The sequence below is a fragment of the Limanda limanda genome, chromosome 14, assembly GCF_963576545.1.
Source record: "Limanda limanda chromosome 14, fLimLim1.1, whole genome shotgun sequence".
NCBI classification, from domain to species: domain Eukaryota; kingdom Metazoa; phylum Chordata; class Actinopteri; order Pleuronectiformes; family Pleuronectidae; genus Limanda; species Limanda limanda.
Genome location: NC_083649.1, coordinates 13,730,895 through 13,744,284, shown reverse-complemented (window position 1 = coordinate 13,744,284; position 13,390 = coordinate 13,730,895). Strand labels below are relative to the sequence as shown.

The 13,390-nt window shown below is 40.3% G+C and overlaps 2 protein-coding genes across 2 annotated transcripts in view; one reads left to right on the top strand and one right to left on the bottom strand.

Moving 5' to 3' along the window:
- mtus2a (microtubule associated tumor suppressor candidate 2a) overlaps positions 1–4,631 on the top strand; it is a 30,696-nt gene extending 26,065 nt beyond the window's left edge. The window contains exons 7-15 of the mRNA XM_061085305.1: positions 64–189; positions 1,659–1,725; positions 2,056–2,270; positions 2,374–2,479; positions 2,581–2,654; positions 2,761–2,859; positions 3,342–3,461; positions 3,585–3,685; positions 4,220–4,631. Of these exons, the coding sequence (XP_060941288.1) occupies positions 64–189; positions 1,659–1,725; positions 2,056–2,270; positions 2,374–2,479; positions 2,581–2,654; positions 2,761–2,859; positions 3,342–3,461; positions 3,585–3,685; positions 4,220–4,631 (1,320 nt within the window). The remainder of the gene's footprint in view (positions 1–63; positions 190–1,658; positions 1,726–2,055; positions 2,271–2,373; positions 2,480–2,580; positions 2,655–2,760; positions 2,860–3,341; positions 3,462–3,584; positions 3,686–4,219) is intronic.
- A 4,193-nt stretch (positions 4,632–8,824) lies between these two features.
- Positions 8,825–12,517, bottom strand: stoml3b (stomatin (EPB72)-like 3b). The gene is made up of 7 exons (XM_061085667.1): positions 12,350–12,517; positions 10,858–10,961; positions 10,679–10,751; positions 10,496–10,578; positions 9,664–9,867; positions 9,454–9,588; positions 8,825–9,354 (listed from the first exon to the last, which is right to left on the bottom strand). The coding sequence occupies exons 1-7, from the start codon at positions 12,411–12,413 to the stop codon at positions 9,166–9,168; spliced, it is 852 nt and encodes a 283-aa protein (XP_060941650.1). The 5' UTR covers positions 12,414–12,517; the 3' UTR covers positions 8,825–9,165.
- Positions 12,518–13,390: the final 873 nt, after the last annotated feature.

Sequence of the window (13,390 nt, the reverse complement as noted above, 5' to 3'; positions counted from 1 at the left end):
TTGGGAGCTTTCTTTTGTCGGTTTTATTCTATTCTTTTTTTCTTTATATTCTTTGTCACTCAGGTTCAGAGGCTGCAGGGACGCTGTGAACAGCAGGAGAGGCAGCTGAGAACTCTGAGAGACGAACTGAGGAAGACTTCCTTAGGTCTAGAAGCCTTCATCATCACCACTCAGCATTACTGCCTCAAGGTAGCTGACTATAATGATACAGCGGCGACATCTGCATCTGATCTATAGATGTACAAATATATTTTCTTATTCAAACTCTTAAATAATTCTTAAATCTCAATATATGTGAAGATTTACCTGAAATGGTATATTAATCCTTAATGAATAGTACAAACTATCATCATCACCACCATCATCATCATCATTAAGGCTATATCCTCTACAATAAAACCTCTGATTAACAGTAGATGATGTATAGGGAGGTTCCCATGTGGATATAACACTCACACACACACACACACACACACACTCACACACACATTCACACACACACACACACACGCACACACACCCAGGAACTCAAGAGCACATACAGTATTTAACACCATGAGGGGAGCATGGTCAGTGAGCAGCACAATGCGTGAGAGTGATTGAAACCGTGAGGGGTTCTCCAGAGTTCAGTGTGCCACCGAGCAGCTCTCTGTGCCCAATCGTTCAGGCCCTGTTATACTGCTCCCAGACTGTCCGTCTTGTTTATGGTTATTGCCACAGTCTGACCGCTGCAGTCACTTGACCACAGTGCAGATGTAAGAGAAGAAATTGTTGTAATAGAGGCCCGTGTGAGAAGGTTTGAGCTCCCTCTGCTGGCCTCAGTCAGACACAACAGCAACAGTACAGCTGGTGGACATGAGGTGACGTTAAGAGCATTTCAGGATCTGGTCTACTGAGGTCTTCATATAATAATCTCTACACATAATTATATTATACTCTGGTAACCTTTACTGAGCAACAGCGCCCTCTGCAGCCACACGTGGTGATTACATCTGTTGGACTTTGTGTCTGAGCTATTTAGTTGTTTTCATGTGGAGATAAAACTAAGCCCGTCATTGTGAGTGTTGAACTGAAAAACAACTGAACAGTGGATATTACCCATGATCCTCGGCTTCCTGAACCAGAACAACTGCCGCCTGAACAAATAATCAAAACCGAATTTTTTATATATTAAAATTTAATTGCTGGTTTTTAACGACCTTGAAGTCTTTTTAACTGATCCACAGTTCATCATTGCTCTTGAACTTGCTGGGACTGATTCTGGCAATTTAAGCTGTGACTGTCAGGCACTCACCAAAGTTACAAGGAAAGAGTAAAGACACTCAGAGTGAGGCATCTGCACCATTAAAACAAATTTTAAAGCTGCTATTTTTAAATAGTTAGTTTAAAGCTACGAGTTTTTATTGTAGTAGTAGGGATTAAACAGTAACAGGTCTTGTTTTACCTGCTGGTTCATCTATGATTTGTTTTTGCACATGGCTCCAAAAGTCAATTTCCTTTTTCTTTTTTCTTTTTTTTTTGTATTATTGCATTACAAATAGCCATTTCTACATTTACATCCATACTATATGTATATGTACTATATACTATTCGTATGAGTGGTTCTCTGATCCTGCACTAAGCACAATTCAAAATGCTGTTTTATTCAAAATTTTCAGAATAAAACCACAGAGGAAAATGAAAGGAAACTGTCCATGGAAATGCAACAGATCAGAGAGGAAATGGGTAAGTAAGAGCCAACATTTCATCAATGAAAACTCCTAATCGGTCAAGTTCAGGTAACAGCAGCCAATGTGATCGGAAGAAAAAGCACCTACAACATGAACAGTGGCCCTGTTGTAGTTAAGTGTCCCAGTGAGCCATGACAGTGTGACAGTGCGACAGTGAGACAGTGCTCTGAAATGTAATCAGCTGAATTTAGTTTAAAGAGGTTTGTAGGCCTATATGGTGTGAAAGACACACATGGAATCCTCCCAAGTAGATTTTTGAAAGTTTTAACACGTTAAAACAAATCTTTATAATATTATCATAAGAAACATTCTCCTTCGTCCACAGCATCCAACTCAGTGCGATGGGAGCGGCTCTATCGGGAGAAGATGGCGTTGGAGGTGGCGTTTGAGCGAGAGCTGCAGGAGCTGCAGCTGCAGCAGGAGGCGGAGCTGGCTGCTGTGGAGGAGGGGCTCCGAAAGGGTCACTCAGCGGAGGCTGAACACCTCAAGGCCGAGCATTGCTCAGAGATGGAGGAGCTTAGGACTCATCAACAGGAGCAGGTGAGAGAGAGGCATCATGGGAGATATGTCTTTTTCAAGAGATCTGATTTTTTCACATGAAATCTGAGCAGTTATTAAAGGTGTGTGCGTTTGTGTGTGTCAGGTGGAGGAAATGGCAGTCCATCACCAGGCCACCGTTCAGGAGCTCAGAGACATGCATAACATCACCATGGCAACACTGCATGAGGAGCACGCCCGTACCATGAGAGGTAGGATTTTAGATCTAATTTAAATAACACAATGTGACACTAGCACTGCTAGAAGCAACCTCATCTCTCGTTTATTATGTTTTTTCTGAATCTGTTTTCAGACTTGAGGAAAGCTCATGAGCAACAGAAAATGCTTCTCGAGGAGGATTTCGAGAAACTCAGGCTTTCTCTGCAGGTTTGATTTAACAAAAGCACATAAGTTGTATGTTTTATTTCTTATCTGTATACACTAATCTGTACTGTGTGTTTGTGTGTGTCTGTGCGTGTGTGCTCTTGCTCAGGATCAAGTGGATATTCTCACGTTTCAAAATCAGAGTCTGAGGGAGAAAGCCAAACGTTTTGAGGAGGCTCTGAGGAGGAGTACGGATGAACAAATCGTTGTGAGTTTATCTATAACACATACACAAAAGAATACACCTATTAGTCTTAGGACGAAACAGATGAAAAAATTGAGGGGGAACAAAACAATTAAACAATAAAGTCAAAGGAAGAGGAGCAACTGACTGCTTTGTGAGCTGCCAGGGTTATTGGCCCAATCTCTTCAAAGACCTATCTATAAGTTTAACTTTAATTTGAAAATTTCAGGTTTATTCTCAACCTTTTGACTTTCTTCACAATATATAAAAGAAAAGAAAATATCCTCTGATTTAGTTTCCGGAGATTTCTAACTAACAGCCCTCATACATTTCCGTACAAACATGACTTTGAGCATCTCTCAAGAAAGTCAGTTGGAAATAGAGTAAAAATCTGTACTTTTTTTTATATATTATAAATGGTCCAATTGGGAATTTAACCAACAATCCCGACAGTGTCTTTTAAAACCCCACTCATCCTCTATCTGTCCTTTCTTTTTCTGTATCAGGACGCTTTAGCTCCATACCAGCACATTGAGAAAGATCTGAAGAGCTTGAAGGAGATTGTAGAAATGAAGAACCAGCAGATCCACCAGCAGGAGAAGAAGATCTCCGACCTGGAGAAAGTGGTAGGCTCAAATAAGCCATCACAGCATAAAGTAAAACACACATGCGTACACTGGTCTGGATGCATCGTGGTCAATGTGCCTTGTTAAAGAAATATTGCGTTGTGGTTGTGTGTTTCATTTGAGCAGGCCCAGAAGAACGTGTTCCTCGAGGAGAAGGTCCAGGTTCTGCAGCAGCAGAATGAAGATATGAGGACTCGTATTGATATGAACCTGGTCATGTCCAGGTAAGGCGACGCAGTCATCATGGTGATCATTAGCAAGGAAGTTACTTTATCACCCCTGTCTGTTGGTTGGTTGGTTGGATGGTGGGTGGGTTTTTGGTTGATTGGCTGATTGGTTAGTTGGGTGTCTGGGTGGTTGCTTGGTTGGTTGTTTGGTTGGTTGGTTGATTGGGTGAGTGGGTGGTTGCTTGTTTGCCTGATTGGTTAGTTGGTTGTTTGGTTGGTTGGTTGTTTGGTTAGGTGGGTGTCTGGGTGGTTGATTGGGTGAATGGATGTGTGGTTGCTTGTTTGCCTGATTGTTTTGTTGGTTGGTTGGATAGTTGGTTGGATAGTTGGTTGGTTGGTTGGTTGGTTGGTTGGTTGGTTTGCTGGGAGGCTTGTCAGCGTGATTGTACAAAAACTAAATAACTTTTACCAATGCCGGAAGAAAATTGTGGCTCGGCTCCCCTGAGTGTCGTTCTACTTAACACTATTATCTCTATCATCTTATCATCTAATATTCTAACGTTAGCTTCCACTGTGCTGTCTTCTCTGCAGGCAACTATCAGAGGAAAATGCCAACCTCCATGACTCTGTCGAGAAGGAGAGCACAGAGAAGAAGCGTCTGAGCATGAACAATGAGGAGCTCCTGTGGCGCCTCCAGACCAGTCCCCTCATGTCCCCCGCCTCCTCCCCACTGCACCGCTCCTTCTCTACCTCCCCCGTCCCCTCATCCCCGTTCTTTTCCTCCTCACCTGTAAGAGGGTGCGACTCCCCCACCCACTGTCACGGCTGTCCCAAGCTAGTTCAATACTCCTCCCCTTCCCACAGAGCCGCCACCAATCAAAACCTCTCCCCGGGACCAGCCACACCCACTCACAGGGCAGCGAGCAATCAAAATTACTCCCCGGGCCCGGGCACGCCCACACACAGAGGGTCGGCAAACCGCTGCAACTTAGCTGCAAGATAAGCTCCTGTCTTTCTCCTCTTTCATTCCTTTCATTCTCCTCCTTTTTTTCTGAATGTGAATGGAGTTTTAGTACATGTTGGACAAAAAGACAGAATGTGATCCCCAGTCTTTACAGGTGAAACTGGACAGATTGTACAGGCAGCATCAATCTGTCAGGCATCGATGATATACACAGAGAACATGTATAATAATGTTAATAACAAAAGTGATGCCAGTAACTGCAGCTCAGTCCTTTGTCCCAACATTTATTAACACAGAGTCCTGGAGTTTGGACTGTATATACTGTATGATAGTGATGCAGATAGTGTTAAATCCTGCATGGATAGTCACGATTCCCACATAGACAGAAACAGAGGGAAAGTAGCACACTCTTAGGACCTTAACACAACAGGCCAGGGTGTTAGAAGCATGACCACATCCCTTGTAAGAGAAGATATATTCCTTCTCTTTGGGATAAGTTTCTCAGAGTCGGTTCTGTTGAATGATGAATTGTAATTCTGCTTCACAAACTCTGTTTTTCATTTGGAAAAAATCCCCAACAAAGCGCCTTATACTTGGTCCTGCCGTCTCACCAGCAGAGAACAAGCAACATTTTACTTCATGAAGGACTTTACATAAAGAATTGGTTTGTAAATCTGAGTGGATAATATCTCTCAGCCTCCTCGAGGTGTATTTAACATTTTGTAATTAGTTCAGTGCTGATATTTTACACGTGTGGGACTCACACTCCCTGGAACCCCAGCCATGCTACCTGCAAAACAAATGCAACTTTGCTTTCAAAGTCTCTTAAAACCTTGTCAGGTCTTCCTACATGAGCTACTCTTCACTTGTCATGATCCCTCAGGTCAACTTGTAAAAATGATACACCTGCCATTTTATATTTACCTCTGTGGGAATGTGCAGTCTGAACAACAACAACAACACAGGTACTGAAGAGCTCAAAGCGAATGGGGAACCCAGCGTAGGAAAGACAAATTTAAAGCTTGTTGTGGATTTCTTTATAATGTGGTGTTTATATCTTATTTATTTCTTACATGTATTTTGCTACTTTAAGCAAGCATGTCCTGTGAAAGTCTTCCAGTCTTAACGTGAACTTTATTGTTGCTGTGAGCCGTCTATTTATTAAGCTTGAGGCGTGAAGGAAATGAATGGTGTTTGTACCTCTGAAGATATCACCTATGAGAGATAGGACAAATTTTTCACAAGTGATGTTCAGGGGACTTTGTTATGCTATGTTATGACTCTATAAGCTATGTACATTTAAAAAAGAAATACAGGTTAACCCTCTGTTTACCTCTGTGACGTATTAGAATAGCGTAGGCCTTTCTGAACCTTTATCAACTTCCTCATAACCCATGGTTAACCCGTCCTCCATTGTTTGTCAATCTTGGATTGTTTTGTTGTAAACTTTTGCAAACTGCACTGAATTCTCGTAGTGCAGGAATATATCGTTCAGGGAATTATTTTCTAAATTTAGATTAGAAATACTTTCAATTATTTTCTTTTGTATAGCTTCCCTACAGAACATTATACACAAGATATTTCCCGAGATGATTTTCCACTTATATGATATACAACAGAGAACCCAACCTTTGGTGTATACAAAACTGAGATTAATTTTATAGCATACATTATGTAATAGCTGCCTCCTTGTGCTATACTCTATATACTAACTTACCCTCAGGGTCCTAACGTCTCATCTAGCTTTGAAGAAGTCAACTCTGACAATATTATTGTGTTACATGTGATCTCAGTGACTCACATGTTAGCACGCAAGTCTAAAACTGTTGGGGCGACATGATTATGAGCTGTTGTAAATACACACGGCCGATGAGGAGGGAGGAGGGTAAGTCTGCTAAAATAATTCTAATGGGAGCATGGGTTACAGTTAGTGACTAATGTAATATTGTTAAGTAGATGCATGGGAGGGGGTGGGGGGGGGGCAATATGGAGGTCTGCCCGAGGCCTTGAAACTCCTTGCAGCCCCCCTGGTCAGTTTTTCGGTTCAGTTACAGGTTGAGTAAATGTAAACTTTTACCAGCATGTAAAGGAATTTCTCTGGGTTGACAGAATTTTCCGTAGAAGACTTCTAAGTTGATCTTTAAATTGCTTATACCAGCACTTTTGATGGTCATGAAAACGTAAAACTAAAATGTTCTTTTCATCGATCTTCTAGATTTTTTGTACGATACATACACAGAGTTAAAACGCTCTTAAATAAAAGAATGTCTAGGACAGCGAATGATTTGAGAAACGTATCTCAATTCTCACTGGCTTTGTACCGAAACTGACGATTTAGAGAATGTCTTTGTGTAACGAGTAGTTGTAAGAATACACCACTCCTTGTTGTCACAGGATTGTAAATTCACCTAAAAGGTCACTTCAGGTCAAAAACATAAACACAGTCTACAAGGTTGCTTCAAATCTAGTGTTTACAAATGACACAGTTAAAGATAATAATTAATTTCAGATTAATATTTCACCTCTGAATGGACTCAGATTTCCAAACGGTGTCCTGGTATTGTAACGACCCTTCAATGTGTCCTGTGGACATCTGCGTCTCACTCTGAATGTCAGCAATGTAATGACCGCGTTTTTTAGAAAGTCACTCGTCTGATTTTGTTTCATACAGAAGGGTCTCTCGTCCGACCACTATGTAGCATTTAATATGTAGCACTTGGTTGGGCCCACCCTCAAGAATCATGGGTAATTCACCCATTGTCTCAGCACTCATGTTGATATATAAAATGCTGTTTTAGCAAATGTTTCCATAGCTTGTCAACCTTCAGCACCACGTAAACTATGTACAATTACTCCCTGAGGATTACGACAACATATGCTGAATTTGTTAAGGCACTGATTGTATCGTTTGAATGTAAATACATTTACAACATGATTTGCGTCTTAGTGCACCAACAAAGTAATAGAAGCATGTTTCTTCTGTCTTCTCTGTTTCTCGCTCTCCCTCTCTCTTCTTTAACCTCCCTGCATTTGTGATGGTCGACATGTTGAAAATGTAGTGAAGCGGTAGGAGGCGTAGAGGACGAGGAATGACATACTTTGACATGTAATGTACTCACAGTATGTTGGTGATTTTATTAGTACTTTCTGGGGGAGAACACAGTATTAAAACTATTTAAGAAAATGAATGTGATGTGTCATTTAAGGATAAACCCTGCCCTCTTTTCTCTTGTTCAGGTGTTTAACTTCAACATTCTCAAGTGTGGGTCTTAGATAACAGTACATGCAATAGTGTGTGTTCAGGACTGGTGTCAAAGTCTAGGTTCACATGACCTCAGTTCAACCAGCCATCTTCTTTTTTTTTCTTCTTTCATTTATATCAAACAATAACATTCAGCTTCAAGACTCCACAAAACACAACAAATACTGTGTGTATAAAGCTTTTTGAAAATGAAAATTTGTGTTCATGTTTTGTTAATTTTTACGAATTCTTCTAATCTTACATGTTTTCAATTCCTTTCATTTTTTAAATCCTGATCTTCAATTCATTACTGGACCAACTGATTTCAAATACATTTTACCTGCAGCTGACCACCCACTCATTCATGAAACTCTCCCAGCCCCTCAGCAAACAGTGGTGCAATACTGTATATTTACTTTGTTACTGTACTTAAGTACATTTTATATGTATCTGGACTTTACTTTAGTAGATTTATCTTCAGGTGTTTTTTACTTTTACTCCACTACAGCAAATATCTGTATTTTCTAAGGGTATTTTCTGTTTTTATATTTTTAAGGTAATCAATAATGAGAGCGGAACTGGTCCACTGATCCAAACAGAGTTGATATATATCTGATGGTAATCAAATAAAAACAATACCCTTTCAAATAATCAATGTGACAATATAAGTGTTTTCAGAAGCATCACCTGAAGCATTCTTTAGTAATTTAGTAATATTTAGTGTACTATTTCTGCATTAATATACAGTGGCCACAGTAAATGATTACTTTTACTTTTAATACTTAAGTATATTTCAAATCAAGTACTTGCATAATTTCTTCTCAAATAAAAAAAGTAAATCTGGTTATTTTACTTCTTGCCTGTTTGTCGATTAATTTGTATTTTCATGTCTAGAGAATGTTTCAGTACTTCCTCCACCACTGTCAGTAAAACCACCACTAACTTTGAAATGGATCTGATGTCAAGACAAAGGGCAGACGGAGAGACAAAGGCAGGTTATTCAATTTATTTGCATGGTTACATTTTGCAGGTGATTAACATCACATCATACTATATAATATAGACACAGTATTTATTATATAATTTAATGAAATATAAAACTCATTTCATGCAAAAAAAAGACATGTAAACTATACTGAATACTCAAAATCACATTGGTAAGCAGGCTCGGCCTCGTCACAGCTAAAAACCATACATGTGTTTTCATGATCAGTTTCAAATAAAATTTGACCATTTGATAACAGCTTTAACCTGGCAGTCACTTCTCGTGGCTGCAGAAAGTGACTCAACAATATAGGTCGAGGACCAGCAGATTGAATCATCTGGGAAAAATCACTTCCGCATGAAGTGTGAAATCATATCCATGGGCAGAGGGAAGATGATGGTGGAGTTCTTCTCTGCTGCGATGGTGCTGAGAGTCTGCAGGTAGCGAAGCTGCAGCGCTGACGGAGACTCTGCGATTACGAGGGACGCCTCCTTCAGGGCACGCGATGCATTCATCTCACCCTCTGCTGATATCACCTGTAGGCAGCGCAAGGAGGAGACATTAGGATAATTTCAATGAAGAGGGCCTATTGTTTGTTTGTTTGGCCCTGCATGTATCATGGCATATGTCCTGACCTTGGCTCTGGCCTCTCGTGTTGCCTCTGCCTCAGCAGCCATGGCTCTCTGCAGCTGAACTGGCAGCTTTACATCTTTAATCTCCACACGCTCCACCTTGATGCCCCAGGGGTCCGTGGCTTCATCCAGGCTGGACTGCAAAAAGAGACAGAGGTTATACCTTGAGCTGAGCTTTGCTCCCTATCTTGAAACAGGTCTTGTTTTCTGTACCTGCATGGTGTGAGCGATGATCTCACGGTCAGACAAGACCTCCGACAGGTTCTTCGTCCCCAGAACATTTCTGAGGGTGGTCTGTGCCAGCAGACGGGTTGAAAAGTCAGCGTTCGACACGTTGGCCACGGAGGCGATGGGGTCTTTGACCCGGAAGTACACAACTCCATCCACGCTAACTGTAACTGAGTCCTTGGTCAAGATCTGGAATAGAAAATACAAGAGAGTTTCTGTGTGTGTTCACATCCTGAGGTTATACCTCCACCATGGAGGCTATGTTGTCATCTGCATTTGTTTGTTAGTCAGCAGTTTGAAGGTAAATGTAGATTATCTTTCGGAGAAGACGAAGGAGATAAATCGATGATGCTTTTTATGATATCAGATACAGTTTGATTTCTAGTAATCAGAGAGCTAAAGAGTTTAATACGTGTGCTTCTGTTGCTTTAATTCCTTAAATAAGTAACACATTTTCAATCATTTACCTTTTGGTGATTAATCATAGTACAATTTGTATCCAATCCCTAAATTAATTGCTTGATGTGTGAGACCTGTCAAGTTTGATTTACACTGCGTTTTATCCGTTGTGTTGCACAGCTTTTGTCATCTCTCCTCTCAAATACGTTCCACTGTTTAAGGCGGACATCACACACACACACACACACACACACACACACACACACACACACACACACACACACACACACACACACACACACACACACACACACACAAACACATACACACACACACACACACACACACACACACACACACAAACACACACACACGCGCACTCATAGGCAGTTTTGTGTTCTATCTGCACCAGCCCTACCTCTTGTGGTGGGATGTCAAATGAAATTGTTCGTAGATCCACCTTCACAAAGGAATCAGTGCACGGCAAAACAAAGAAGATGCCTGTGGGAAATAGGAATTCATATTATTGCTGTTTGCTACATATCACTATCATTTTCCCTATTAACAGTTAGTTATATAGAAATCACAGCTGTTTCTGTACCTGGTCCTTTAGCCTTCCTGTCTGTGATGCGGCCCAGCCTGAAGATGACAGCACGTTCATACTCCTGAACGATCTGTGACACACCAACAAACAACACAACATAAGCTCAGTTCACGTTCACATTCAAACAGGGATTTGTGCTCTTCACCCGACTGTGGTCATTTACTGAGTTCACTCACCTTCAGGCAAAACCAGACGGTGAAGGGGAAGAGAAGAAGGGTGAACATGCCAGAGAGGATGACAATGAACCAACCAATGCATCCCAGGGCGCCTGTCCGCTCAGCTGGAGGAAGAGAGAGAAAAGAGAGGGTCAGGGATCGGAAACCAGTTTTGATGGACTGGATGTGTAATGTGACGCCCCGGGGAGACACGTACAACACAGGCAGTTTACACAAAAAGGAGCTCACAGAGACTCACACGCAGAGCAAACAGTCAACAGGCAAACAGTCAAATGTTTACTTTCAGCATGATCCTACTGAGTCCTTTTTCTACTTTGGTATTAAAAGGAGTCATTGGCTCTAAGGGAAAGGTCTGTAAATAACTGTAAATCAGTTTTTCCTCTTGACACTGACATTTGATTTTACCTGAGTACGCAGTCGTATTACACTGCCAGTGCTGACCACAATAAATATATATCACCTGTTTGCAAAAGGCAGCAGCTGAATTGCATTTGTCCTACTTTAATTTCCTTTATCGCTGCGGTTATCATTTCCTTTGTGTTAAAAACATATTTCTAGTCCAGACCACAAGAACCATGTTTCCTGTTGACAAAATAGTGGAAATTTAACAGTTGCAAAAGTTTGCAAATTCACTTCCACTGTTGCACATGATCTGGAACATTTAGTGGCACTGATTGGGAGAGGAGCATGAAAAGTCATGAGGATGATTGTGCCAACCTTCGTTTCATCTGTATATATTATTTCAATTTAAAAAAAAGGTGCCACAATCTGATTGGTCGAATGGAAATCTTTCATCCAGTTTCACAAACAATCTTTTTCATTATCTGTTCACCATCTTTATGTATTGTGTCCCCTGATTGAAGGTCTATGTAAATTATGTGTACACAGCCAGCCATGAAACATGATCCTGTCCAACAGGTTGGCCAAAACAAAGACATGGAAAAAACCATTAGATGGGAACAAAACTCTCATATGGAAAACAAACGGTTTAAAAAAACAAATTAAGGAACATTTACACAAAAGCCTCAGTCCTACTTTTCCTTGTGACTTAACAGAGCATGGATACACAAACACACACAAACACACACACACACACGCACACACACACACACAAATGACAGGAGACGCGCACAGAAACCCTCAAAGTCACATGCTTAAGGGAGTCCTTATCTTGGTGACATGTGATTACCGTCTCTATGACGATGCAGGTTTACTCTGCTCTGGTCGCTGTGGCTGCCTTTAACCTACACAGGTGAGCTCCCACACAACCTATGGTGACTGATGTAAGACACTAAACTGACCTTTTAATGACTCAATGCCCATTCAACATGTTGCTCAGGGTTAAACAAACTGTTGACCTAAGCCTTTAAAAGCCTAGTTTCTGATATTAATTCAATTTTTAACAAAATTTTTACCATTCAACGAAAAGTTCAATGTTAAATAACAGCTCAGGAGAAAAAGAAACAGCAAGGAAAAAAGTGTTTTTTCTTACAGATCAGGTCTTCTTGGCTAATTCCTTTTCTCTTCTGGCTTTCCATCTGGTCCTCCATTTCCATGTGTTGTTGGGGAAGTGAGTGAAGAGGTGTGTGTGGAGAGCGTTTGTTGGAGTGTAGCTAATGAGGAAGGAGTCACCCTGCCTTTTAAAGCTGTAATGCAGCAATATAATGTCGCTCAGAGAAAAGCAAGTAGGTGTGGCTAGCAACTCTGAGTTGATCATCGACAAACAATCATATCGTTGCCAACAGGTCACCAGATAACCTAAGAGTTGTGTTTGAAACACTTGTTTCATGTGTGAATCATGGGAAATCCAAAGTAAAACCTACTCACATGTTTAATACACTGTAATATACATATGGTAATATTACATTCATTTTAAAACCTGCTTTTTCACATGACTCCAAATGGCTAGACTGCATAAAGGCCCTTCCTGGTTTTAACCCAATTCAACATTTCAAAGTAACTTCCCGATCATGTTAGTCATTTTACTTTTCCTCATTTAACTTCCTTTTAAAATGAGGAACTGTTCAAAGTTCAAAGTTTAAAAGACATAATTAAAGAGTATGGAGAGAATGAAGGAAAAGAAAAAATAAGACAATAAAGGACATGGGTATGGGGGACTCAACTAAAAAATGTCGGCTTCAGAGAAGTTATTTATTATTATATCAAATATATATTTATATTTAAATATTCTAATGCTCTTTGAAATAAATACAGAATCAATACAGAAATAACCATTAGAATTACTGTAAAGGTTGTGTTCAGCTGGTGCAGAAATTGACAAATTCTAACAACAAGCAACACAATATGAAACCAGTAATTATTAGCAATGAGTAGAGTTTTGGAATTAAATTTAGTTACATTTTCAAAGAACATTTTTTACAATTTAAAGTTTTTCTTTTTGTATAATAATTAAATGATAAATGTGCTGCAGATGTTAATTTCATTGGTTTATAATTCATTGTATCCCCGTCATGGACATTTTTTAAATGAAAGATTTTCCAGTTAGATCTCATGACTCATTGACACATGACTG

What these genes read in the sequence shown, in the direction of transcription:
- stoml3b (XM_061085667.1), bottom strand. Translation starts at nt 12,413, where the DNA reads ATGGAAATGGAGGACCAGATGGAAAGCCAGAAGAGAAAAGGAATTAGC. An exon ending in TCATCGCTCACACCATGCAG is followed by an intron (nt 9,589 to 9,663) that starts GTACAGAAAACA and finishes CTCTTTTTGCAG; the next exon opens with TCCAGCCTGGATGAAGCCAC. An exon ending in CACGAGAGGCCAGAGCCAAG is followed by an intron (nt 9,355 to 9,453) that starts GTCAGGACATAT and finishes CGCTGCCTACAG; the next exon opens with GTGATATCAGCAGAGGGTGA.